The sequence below is a fragment of the Terrapene carolina genome, unplaced genomic scaffold (genome assembly GCF_002925995.2).
Source record: "Terrapene carolina triunguis isolate 2854851 unplaced genomic scaffold, T_m_triunguis-2.0 Scaffold42, whole genome shotgun sequence".
Classification (NCBI taxonomy): Eukaryota; Metazoa; Chordata; order Testudines; family Emydidae; genus Terrapene; species Terrapene triunguis.
This window is the reverse complement of record NW_020664393.1, coordinates 20,782,407-20,795,375: the sequence shown is the minus strand read 5'-3', so window position 1 is coordinate 20,795,375 and position 12,969 is coordinate 20,782,407. Positions and strand designations below refer to the sequence as shown.

The 12,969-nt window shown below is 37.6% G+C and overlaps 1 protein-coding gene across 1 annotated transcript in view; it reads right to left on the bottom strand.

The window, feature by feature from the left end:
• The window catches only part of RARS2 (arginyl-tRNA synthetase 2, mitochondrial), a 59,272-nt gene that overhangs the window by 40,452 nt on the left and 5,851 nt on the right, over nt 1-12,969 (bottom strand). The window contains exons 2-6 of the mRNA XM_024201826.3: nt 10,497-10,570; nt 8,655-8,760; nt 5,090-5,173; nt 2,959-3,056; nt 1,309-1,364 (exon numbers count right to left, since the gene is read on the bottom strand). Coding sequence (XP_024057594.1) covers nt 1,309-1,364; nt 2,959-3,056; nt 5,090-5,173; nt 8,655-8,760; nt 10,497-10,570 — 418 coding nt within the window. The remainder of the gene's footprint in view (nt 1-1,308; nt 1,365-2,958; nt 3,057-5,089; nt 5,174-8,654; nt 8,761-10,496; nt 10,571-12,969) is intronic.

The following is a 12,969-nucleotide window of genomic DNA, read 5'->3' as shown; positions in this document are numbered from 1 at the left end:
AACGGACACAAAGAAGTTAAGTGATTGCCCAAGTTCACCGAGCGTGTCAGTGGCAAAGCTGAGAAAAGAACCAAAAACTCGTGATTTCCAGTGCTGTGCTCGAATCACCACAGTATCTGTAAACAGGCTGCACTCCAACCCGGCTCCTAACACATTTTACCCACGAGACAGGGTCCAGTCTTAACCCCTTCCTGAAGCTTGCTTTTAATATTACTGTAATTAAAATGCAAAAAAACCCTCAACCTCATCTTTCTCCTGAGCTGGGCTGTTCTTAGGATTTTTCCTTGCTTAACTTCTGTGTCCCTGCCCCTGGTTTCCCCTGCTTTAAAGGGGCTTACACCCTTTTAGCTCCGATGCAGGAGTATAAAAGGACCCATCTGGTCTGATATCAGGGTGACTCAGCTGCAGAGCTCTGTCTTTCTCCAGAACCTTCATCCTGACACCATGTTACAGCACCCAACCATAATTTTCTATTAGATTCATTCATTCTATTCAGTTTATTTCATCCCTTCTGTGTAGACAGTGATCTATAGGATTATTTGGGGGAATGGTCCTCCCCACAGGAGATGGTGTGAAAAGGAGGAGCTATGACACCTTGTATCACTTAGCTGACAATTACATGGTTACAGAATGGTTGGATGCAGTATTAACTCAATAGAGGAAGTGCAGACAGTGATCCTTGTCAGTAAAGTAGCACTTTATACACTGATATGGGGAAATACTGAAAGAGAAAAAACAATGAAGCTAAAATTTCACTTAATAGCTTTTGTGCCATTGGAGTGTTGAGCAGCAAATGAACACACAACTATTCAGTTATGTACAGGAGTCAACGAGAGTTTTATCCCATATATTTGAGGGCAGAACTGGGCCCACAACCACCATGACAGCAATACTGACATATAGTAGTTAACGAATTACAAACAAACCTGATGTCAGACAACTTCTAAGACAACTGGACAAACCGGAAATGAAAGTTACCCTTAAAAGGACTCAAAATATACCAACAAAGGCTTCTATCAGTGTCTTCCTAGGATGCCATTTTAAATCTCTAATTTGGGATTTCCTCATTTAAAGCTCACACTACTAAAACTAAGTAACGTGCTCATTAATAAATCTGTCAGTAACGGACTGAGTTTTTGTTGTTTACTCCCTTCCTTCACTGTTTAATTGCTAGGAGGTTCTTATTAAACATAAGGTTGGCCTGACATGGCCTTTCCACTATAGGAATGAAATTCAATAGGATTTTCTATTGAACTCCATAGAGGAGATACAGATGATTTTCTAGGCTGTAGTTAAATGTGTACTTACCTATTATCGTGGAACGCAAGTGTCCTACATGAAACTTTTTGGCAATATTGGGTGAACTGCAATAAATACCCACAGTTAACATTTGTTGACTGTACAAAACAGAACTGCCAGACCATTGTCTACCCTAACAAACATCCAAACAGTTGCTACACTCTTCCCATGTCCTGAAAAGTGCTAAAGAAAAACACAGTTGCCACCCTTTCCAATAAAATTCCCAGCCTGATCTAATTATGAGCTGGGATCCAGGTCCCAATTTTGCTCCAGAGGGCAAGGCATTAAAAAAAAAAAAAAAAATAACGTGTTGCCTTCCCAATTAGTATACAATTTTCAAATACAATCCTAAGTAGATAACGAAGTACTCACACCATGCTCTGTCACTCTATAAAAATTATGCAAGTATGGAATTTTCACAACAGACCTTCACTTTTACACGATACCTCCCTTCCTAGGAGTAAATGTGACTCCATTGCAAGGCTCTCATACAAAGCCCTACCCAGTATGTATGCCCTTCAGGGCATACTCCCTTTCAAATACCAACTCCAAGTAACGGCAATCAAGTATTATTATCTACAGGGATTAAATTCAGTCGAACCCCACCAGAGCAGAGCTCTGGTAAATATTTTCAAACCCAAAGCACCCACACACACACTCCCCACCCCAGGTGAGAACAAGCCAAAGTGGTTTCATTTACTTCCCCATTTGTAAGTCAGAATCATTTAGGTTAATTAACCTCAGGGCATTTAAAGTTTACTTCTCCTGGACACTTGTAGTATCCTTGATTTGCTAGTTCTCTTGTGCTCCCTCTGCTAGCAGGTTGTCCAGGTCGCAGCACAACAAAGATAAGGCAAATGGGTCTTTTTATAATTTTGAGCCACATTTTCAGACCGAAGTCCATTTTTTGTGGACACAAAATTGTGCTCACAATTATTTGTGCCTGAAAAAAATATTCAGGCCTGGGTCTGAACATCCAGCCCAAAATTTTAAACAGCCAACTACTTATTTCTGACCTGACAATACCTTCACTGTTCAGTTGCCAACCTAACCAGCTGGTGGAAGATGCACAAGTGAGCAAGCAAACCAGAGTACAGAAATATAAAGGAAATAAAGAGTCTTAACCAGGTATCTGTTTTTTCAGGAACAAATAACAGGAGACACAATTTTGCACCAGTAGTTTTGTGCCTGCAGTTTAGGACATTTAGACATCCAAATGCTTGATTGCTCCTGAAAATCTTGGATGTAGGCATCAAAGTGATCTAAATTGCAGGTGCAAATAACTGTTGGTGCAGAACAGCACCCACAACAACTGAAGCTCAATTAAAACCTAAAAAATGGATGCTAAAGGCTGAAAATTCAGCTTTAGTTTCTTCATAACAGAATTAATTAAAACAAAAAAGACTATCATCCTCCAAATCAGAACATTCTTAATGAGGGTCAAATCAAGGCTTGAACTATCACACTAAATAGTGATGATATACTTAACAGTTCTAGGGGGGGAAAAGCCCCAAATATGATTTATATTGTATTTGCAAATAAGCTACCCATGTACTAATGTAGTTGAATACCATACATATAACAATGCAGCAGTATCACCTTTGTTATTAATAAGGTATTTTATTGATTCTTGTAAAAGGACTTCACCCATGTACTCACCTAAACTCAATCACTATCTTTCTTCTGGGAAGCGTAGAGAAAAGTTCACTTTTTATTCCATATTCTGAGCCATCTTTAAATACCTGCTGCAACACAGTCTAAAAAGCAAGAAAAAAAATGGCTTGGAAAAGTACTTCATCGACAGAAAAAAAGCAATCAACAAAGAATTTTTTTCATGTTTTACTAATTGCCTAAGAGCTTAATCCTGCAGCCTTTATGCATATAAGCAATCCCACTGAGGGTTATATGCATAGTTGGCCAGACAAAGCAAGGCCTCACACTCAACCCCATGACATTTTGATATGTCCGTCTGTAACAACAATTTTTTAAAACTGCATCCCATCAACTCCAAAATTTCGGGGAATTTTCTAGGCCCCATTGATTTTGGTGAAAATCAGAAAACCAGAAAAGCCGGATTTCCACTAATATCACCATTTGTCACTTAGGTTAGAGGGCTAAGGAAGAAACTTCAGAGGTAGGGTTAGGTTAGGATTAGTGGGCCCCTCACCCCACAACATTTTGCACCACCTTGCATTTTGCATCTTTGTCCCTTGTAATTATGAGGGGTGACTAAAATACATTGAAAAACATTAACAATTGAGATTTTTATTTAATTCAATATATAAAAAAGAATTGCATTAGCTCAGTAAAAATACGTTTTTGTATATACTTGTCTGTCACAGAAATTTCAGTGTCCCAAAAATTTAGCATGTTGGGCTACAGATACTGACAGAGCTTGCTGAAGGGTATGATACATCCATGAAGAGCAAAGATTTTAACGAAGAATACGAGGATTCCACAGAAACAGTTAAAGGCCGCTAATGCAGAAACACAGAAACTGAATTGCTCTTCAACAGAAATATTTTATGCTCTTATAATGGCACTTACAGTATTACTATAGTATCAGGGCCCATCCCATTAGATAACCAAAATTACAACGGGCCAGTGGTCTCATTTTCCTCTGATTTAACTATCTGACCAAATCCTGCCCATTAATCAGCTGTGAAACAAGAGCCAATAAAAATTTGATAGAACAGTCACACTAAATTCACATATTGTTAAGGTGGATTATATGTAACCAGTTTAAAATTAAATGATACTTTTATGGCATTTGTAACTATGTTAATGTTTTTCATAGGATAAGGTAAGAAATAAAATAGGATCTAATCAATAGAAGTGCACATAGCACTAATAACTAAGAAGCAGACTGAATGAGAGTATTCTTAATTTCTATTACATACACATTGATGACCACAACGTAAAAGTATTCAGCAAAAGTCTTTACAGGAAAAGGCAACTTCTTGGGCTTCATCAATATAGATGAGAATTTTCATTTCCCCAGGAGACAGGCAGTCAGTTTTCCAAGACAACAACCTGTCAAATCCACTGCTCAGTCTCTGGTTTAGATTTTCAGAACAACTATATGGTGCACCTAGCTCTATGAACTAGCTGAGCAACCAACCGACAAAAGGACTTTTGAGTTTAGCTGTACCAACCATCCATCTATCTCCCTAAGGATCTTAAAAGAAGGACCCAGAAATCAGTCTGCTTTGGGATAATACTACCAACGATGAAGGTGAGTGGCCAACTACCATCCAGCAAGTTACTGATTTAACATTTAAGCTGTCTTTTCCAATTAGCCACCAGTCTTTGAAGAAGAAACACTCCTGTTTTGTAACAAACCACAATACAGTAAAATCTAAATAGCAAAAATTACAATTCTAGATGTCTTTATAAAATAGTATTTTCCACCACTAGCAAAGGTCTTGGAGCACAAGAACCAAGATTAAATTTTTGACTTGCACGCTTTAGGACCTGACCCTAATTTAGCCTTTAAAGGGAACAGGGGAAGAAGAAAAGTCAGAATTATCAAGCCGTGTCAGAGAAACGACTTCCTTATATTTTTAAGAAGAGATCTTGTGAACCTGATTCCAAATTCTCAGCATGCATAATAAAAGACAGCTGTTTACTCAATCCTTAGAGAGAGGGAATATATGGTTTTCAAACAGAAACAATGAATGTTTTGAATGTAAAGTTCTACGCTAAGACTACAGTAGATGTTTTTCATTTCTATGTAGAGGGGCTAATTTTGTCATTATTGTTAATATTTCACATGTATTAAAACACTTACCTTTGCTAATAATTCCCTATTTATTGTGAAGTTCACTGTTCCTGGACCAGTGCTGATTTCACTCACTACCGTATCACATTTTAGCTAAAAAACACATAAAAACAGGTGAATAAATCATTTTCTTCATTAGACATGCAATACTATATTGGATAGAATCATTTAGGATGGAAGGGACATACAGTGGGTCATCTAATGAATCCCTCCCCTCATAGAAAGGTAGACTTGCGTTCATTATTTCCAAACCATCTCCACCATACTCCGCCGTGGCAAGAGGCGGAGTCGACGGGGGAGCAGCGGCAGTCGACCCCGCGGCCACTGGGAGCTGCGGGCAGCCGTGCCTACGGATGGTCAATGTAAACCAACTGTCTTGCGGCCCGCCAGCGGATTACCCTTGCGGGCCGCAGGTTGTCCACCACTGGTATAGCCTCATCTGCAATGTCCAATACTAGTTGCCCCATCTGAAAAAGGATATTGCAGAACTAGAGGGGTTCAGAGAATAGTAATGTGAACAATCAGAGGCCTGGAAAAACTTTCATATGAAGAGAGATTGAAAAGACTGGGCTGTGGATATCAAGAACATTCAGATTTATTAAAATTAATGCAAAAAATTTTTTGGAAGGGATATTAAATCATGCTTCAGGATTTAAGCCAGTCTCTGACTATTAGAGATCAGGATGAGATATAATATGGGGGGCAGATTATCCCACATCTGCCTTCTGCGGGTGTCTTCCATCTTCCTTGTATGCATCTGGTACTGGCCTCTTTCAGAAATCATGGCGGTACCCTCTGGGCCTAGAGATTTATTGCATTTTAAATCATCTAATTGTGCCAACTGCTCTTCTGTCACCTCAGCCTCAGAGAGCACCCCATCTTTATTACCAGAAAAGAAAAGATTCAGCATAGGGATCTCCACAACATCTCAGAAATGAAGACTGATGCAGAGAAATTATTTAGCTTTTCAGCAACGTCCTTACCTTCCTTATTTGTTCTCTTTAACAGTTACTCATCCAGCAGACCCACTGATTCTTTTGCAGGCTTCCTGCTTCTGATGTATTTAAAGAGTCTCCGGTTGTTTGTTTGACACCTTTAGATATCTACTCTTTGAAATTAATTCTGGCCCTTTTAATTTCTTACTATCTTACTACATGCCTCCTTAATTCATGCTCCTGTTTTCTGGCTTCACTAGGATCAGGCTTCCAAATTTTGAAGGCTTTCTGGATGGTTCAAATAGCCTCTCAGACCTTACCATTTAGCCATACTGGTTTACCCCTTACCGTTCAGGTTCTATTTTTGCTCAGCAGCATGCATGCCTTGTGAGGGTCTATTTTTTTTTAAAGGAGCAACCATGCCATCTCTAATTTACTTCCTTTACTTTTTATAGGGCCTTTTTGCCAAGCCTCCTCATCTAATTGAAATCTCCCTTTCTAAAGTTTAGTGTCACTGTGTCACTTGTGCGGTGCTTTACCTTCCCCTTGGATGTTGAACCTTACTTATATTGCGATCATTCTTACTTAATAGCTCAGCTACTTTCATTTCTTGAATTAGCTCGTGTGTTACCTAAAACTTAATCAAGAATAATCTCGTGTGCTCTAGAACTAGCTGTTCTAAGAAGTGTTCCAAAGAATCAAGAAATTGTTTCTTTATCCTACTGTGCCATTTGTCCAATTAACCCGTGGGCAGCTGAAGTCTCCCACTAGTCTCATTTTGTTAGATTTGACTTGCCTCTTTGGTGTGTCTCAACTTTGTGGGCTCAATTTCTTATTCTTGATCTGGAGACCAGTAGTACCGAGCTACTAATATATTTATATTTTTACAGCTTAGGAATTATATCCACGGCGATTCAATTGCATGGTCCTCCGAGTTCAGCATTTTTATCTCACTATAATCTATGGAATCCTTGAGATACAGCTTTATTCTCCCACTTCTTTGGCCTAGTCTATCCTTCCTGCCTAGTTTGTAACCAGGTATTACAGTGCCTCTATTGGTTTTTGTCATTCCACCACTTCCCCATAATGCCTATTATATCAAAAACCTTGTTGATTGCAAGGCAGTCTATTTCACCAGTTTTGCTTCTAAACTTCTTCCATTTGTATACATTTATAGTCTTGACAAGGTGCCTGTTTTTATCTAATCCCTTATTTTGACACCCTGCTGATTTTATAGAATGTATATCTCAGTGTTCTAATCCCATCTCTATTCTAGTTCAATTGTAATTTGCATTCTACCCTTCTTAGATATACAGATACATATGTGTGCTTTTAAGTTGCCTTAAAACCATTTTAGCTGGCCACTGGAGGATTCTCCACACATAGGGGTATTCTTAGGTGGTGTACAGCAGTGATATTGGCTCCCACCAACCTTTTGTTGGCCACCAGTGTAGGAGGTTGGGTGGACTCCTTTATTCTCAGCTGATCCCCAGCTACCAGAATAGTCCCCTGAGGCTACGGGCAACCAGTGTAAATCAGAACAGGTTTTAGGCCTTTGTCTCTTCATCTATGAGCTACACAAAGCACTCCTTGGCCACAGTACCTCAATCAGCACATCTTCCCTCAATCATCTCATCTCTTTCCCAGATCTTGTCACTTTCCCTCAGAGTTTCACTCGCCAAACCTCTTGGTTTTTGATCCTTTTCTCTGAACTCCTTCCAGTCTGTTGGAAGTCTAGTGTCAAAACTGAATACAGTATCCCAATAAGGCCTAGCCAACACTCAATCGTTACTTCAGTTGTTTTTACATGTGACACTCTATCAGTATAATTCATTCTTAATATTTACTTGTTTTGTGATAAAACTGCACGGGCAACGCATTCAATCTTGCACAACAACATCCTTCTGTAGTATTTACACACAGCTTTCTATGCGTGTATTATGCATATTAGTTTACTTTCACTTTTAGTGAATCTCGTTTTTTTATGGTAATCAATTTTTCCAGTATATTAAGATCATATCCTATTATAATTCTATTTGCCCAAGTATTTGTGATACTTATCAGCTTTGTATCATTTACAGATTTGACTTGCCTCTTTGGTGTGTCTCAACTTTGTGGGCTCAATTTCTTATTCTTGATCTGGAGACCAGTAGTACAGGGCTACTAATATATTTATATTTTTACAGCTTAGGAATTATATCCATAGAGATTCAATTGCATGGTCCTCCGAGTTCAGCATTTTTATCTCACTATAATCTATGGAATCCTCTAAACCATTAAGGAGAATATTAAATAGTATGGACTCAGAATGGACTCTGTATACACTTTAGACTTCACCTCTCAATGTCACATTGAACAATTAATTACTCCCAAGTTATTTTTGTTTTAAATCAAACTGTGACATCATTTATAGTACTCTTATCTAACGCTGTTTCTCTAATTTCCCATAAAGAGGTCATGTTCAATTGGGTCAAATGGCTGCTGTTATGTTACACTCAGTCAAATGGGTGCAGCTGTCACTGGAATCAGTAGGAGCTGTTTGTGTGTGAGTACCATTTTCTCTAAGGAATTTGCTACATTTCCTTTATCTAATAAGCTTGTTATTGTATCAAATAAAGAAGCTTATCGTGCCAGAGTACCTTCTCTGCTAGCCTCTGAGTTTGAAGCTGAAGATCTGGCTTTGAACGATCACTAGACTTGTTCTCTATTACAGAGCCCACAAAGAGCTGGAAATCAGCAACTGGCCTAGAGAAAGACATAAAATATTGAGATTGGGTAAAACAGAGTTTGCTGTTACTAAAATCTATTGAAATGCTGGGGAAATTTACTAAATGTTAATAATCCATTTTAGTATGGAATAATTCCATGTAGGCATTCACTCAAAGCATTCATGTCAAACAACAAAAAGCATCAAACGTGTTTTGCCTGTTCCCAATATCCTTTGAAAAGAACCACAAGAGCACATCACAATTTTATCTGAGTCATAATGGAACTTTTAGCAGATATTTTTCCAATAACCACTTGTTAATTTCAGTATCTGCTAAAAAGGAATATCAATACTTATTAGACAGATCAGTGAAAAGGTAAATGATACTGGAGACAACTGTGCGTAACCTACACAAGCATAAAGTGCATGAGGCTTCTCTTGTTCAATTTAAAGGAGAAAGGACAAAACTGAACAATTTATGATGTCTGAAAGATACTGGCTAAGGAAGAAATATTCAATAATGCAATCACACAGTCTGTGGGAAAATACTACTTCCCTAAAACTTTTCAGAATGTCTGTAATCTTTAGTGGTTTTCAAAAGCCAAGTCTAATAAGCAAACAATATTTCACGAGTGTATAATCAGCACATTGCATATGTGAGACAGACTGCCAGACTTAAGGAAATTAGCCAGATTCCCAATGATATCATAGGATGGAAAATGCAGTTGTGTTAGCATTTTTCAATCACCTCGTGGGGTATAAAAGATGTTATAAGGCAAAGACTACTTACAGAACAGCTGGAGTATAGGTGGAATTAGTTGGTTAGCTAGTTTAAAGGAATCCTTTTTCCTTTGTCAGGCAAACTGTCTTGAGCACAGGTTAAGGGAATGGTAGTAGACTCCCCCATCCCAACTGCTGTGCTGTATGCCATGTGCTCATGGTTTTCAGTCCCGCTCCAGCAGCAGCTCCATTTTGGTGATGCTGTTTTTATTTCGGGCCTGATCCTATAAACATTATCGCAGTAGAGCTCTGATCCAGCAAAATACTTAAACATATGATTAACTTTAAACATGTGAATAGTCCTATTGACATCAATGAGACTACTCACTTCTATGCCAGATAGTAGGCATTTGTAGGATAAAGAAAGAACTTTGGGATCCTTCTAGATTGATACTATTGAACAAGTGCCTGGCTATAGAAAGGCCCAACCTACTGTGATGCATAGATAAATGTACAATTAACATTTTTTCATTTTCCCCCAATTACTATATTCACCTAGTATACAATTTGAGGACATAACACCTTATATTAAGAATTCTTTCACTTGTAATAAAATCCAATTTACTTTTTGCATCTCTCAGACAGGAGAATAGAAATAAAAGTATCAGGGGGTAGCCGTGTTAGTCTGTATAAGTAACATTCATATTGATTTTCAATCAGTTTCACTTTCAGATTTTTAGTGCTGTAATATTTGCATTTCAGGCACTGCAATGGGATATTTATTTCAATTGAATTTTTAAGTATCAGAAGTGATTCTGTTGGTTTTGAGATTTCATAAAAGCTTGTTTTTTAAAAAATTAAATGGTGAGCCAGATTTAAGTTAAATGTCCCTCTAAAATTGACTGGGATTTAAATATAAATTATAATCTTCATATTAGCCAGTACTGTTTGATTTTCTGTATTCATATTTCCCTTAAAGCTCACTGAGATCCTACAATATTAAGCACCACAAAAAAAAAATATTTTATTAGAACATAAAATGTAAACACTTTACCGTTTTTTGGAGACAGGAACTGCAGATATTGACTTTATCAAATTTTCTGGTGGCAGGTTCAAAACTCTTGAAAGCTAGATTTGAAACACATCAAAACTATAATAAGAAAGATTTTCAGTGAAGTTATTCCCTGTTTAGGCTCCAATGTGGATGAGACATACATTATGATAAATTTATTACCATCCAGACTGGTGGCAAAAATGTTAGTGAAGCTATTTTAAGATCAGTTTTTAAAAATGTGTTACAAACACAGCCAATGAAAAAATATAAAGGGTGCTTTAGAGAAAGCTGTACTAATCAAAACTTGCCGCTCTAAACCCCTTTTATTTGTAGAAGGAAGACTGCAGAGACCTGTTTATTGGAATGAAAAAGATACATTTTATTTTAACATAAATTATTTATTGCCTGGAAGATGAATGATAATCAATTGCTGTCCCAACTTAAGATATTTTTCATGAGGATAACTGAATAAGTGGTACATTCCGTTATACTGGGTTATATTTTGCCCTAGCGGAAGCAGATGCAATTCTAATCAAGAGCTGCATCTACTAAGGATGAACTTGGCCCATGGTGTGAAGTTCCCTGCAAAAAACATGCCAATGAACAGTGGCTCAGAAAAGCAGCAGACACAATTTGTGAAGCTAATGCATTAGAAAAATCAGATTCCTTTTGTTAAAAAAAAAAATCCTAAAAATAGAGAATATTCTTGTGACTACATTTTTCTTTTTTTTTTTTTTTTGGTAATAATCATTTAACAATGTTAAGTAGAAAACAACCCCCCTCCAGTTTGCCTCAAACTGAAATATGATGAGAAAAACTGACAGAACACTCAAATTACCCCTGGTTAATAAGAAAACATTACACTGGAACAAAGAAGAGATGAATAAGGTACTTCACTGTTAGGAATAAAATTTAAAAATCCTAACATCCAGTTCCCTGGTCTAGCTACTGAACTTATTGTATCCCAGTAAAATGCAGCTCAGTAAGAGTCTGAGAGATTAATGTTAACACTTTAAAAGCCTTTGGAAAATCAGGGGACAGTAGATTTTATTTTTAAAGCCCTAAATGGACCTCTCCAACCTTACTCACTGTTCTTGTTCCTTTCTCTCTCTACTCTGTTGCCTGCTAATTCTGCTTTTTTAACATCAGCCTGTTCTCTCTTCTCACACAAAAACCAGAGCTGTGTCTCCTGCTGTTCTGAGTAGCCTTCCAATATCTTAATTTTATCAACTTTGCATCTCTTTACAAATCTCATATTAAATCATGTGCTTGAATTATACTTTTGAAATCTGGTACATTCCTTCTTCACTAATAATTACAGAGAAAAAAAAGATGGGAGCCGACATTCTCTATCAGAGATCACAAAAAAGTCATCAGTCTAATAGCCACTTCCTCCTAAAGGGTGGGTGGCTGTCTTCTAATAAATATGAACTGTTTTGTTATACTATATTGTATCATCTTGTACAGTATGGCAGTGCAAGATACTGTATTTATGGTATTATATAAGTGTAGTGCTTGAAAAATTCACTCAACACTTACTAGCCTGAAAACTGAATGTGCTAGCCAGGGTGAAAAATCCATGTCACCATGTCCCTGAGATCACACTCCCTGCAAATTAAAGGATTAGACAGTTTACTGTTCATTTGCTATATTTAATTTTAACACATCAATGAACTTTTTAAATGTAACTCACTGAGGGATTCTCTACATGGGGAATTATTCCAGAATAACTATTCCTGATCCACTTCCAAAATGGATTAAGATGATCTGGAATAAGGTACTTTCATTCTGGAATAAGTGTATCCACATGTGGAGTTAATGAGAATAGTTAATCCACTTTAAATTCCACCCCCCTGCCTTATTCCGCATTAGCTTTCTTATGTAGACAAGCACTAACTCAGTTTTGCTTTTGTTTCATATTTTCCCTTCCTGGCATCACTCCATGTACCCCTCTCTTCTTTCCTACAATATCTTTTACTTTCTTTCTTTCTCCCTCCCTCTATTCTCTGAAAGCCCTAATTCTTTTTCCTAATTTATCTAGTCAATCTTTCTCACACCCCAGACTACCCACACCTTCCCTGATACATAGGACTTAAAAGCTACTACATACTTAACAGCCAGGGTACTAGACCAAAGGACTTAAGTAAAATGAGGGGCCACACTACCCAGGGGCACCACCCAGAAAAGAAGCTACCACTGTCTGGACTCCTACCATGATGACAAGGATCCTGGACCCTTGCTCAGAGGCTCCTTTTATTATAGCCCCCTTCACATGACCTGGATCTGTTACAAAGTCACATGTCAAATGATAGCGGACAATATTAGGGTTGCCAATTTTGGTCAGACGTATTCCTGGAGGTTTCATCACATGACAATCTTTAATTAAAGGTTAATCTTTAATTACTGGAGACTCCCAGGGCAATCCTGGTGTGACGTTATTGATATAATATGGGACCATATAGATCATTGTTGC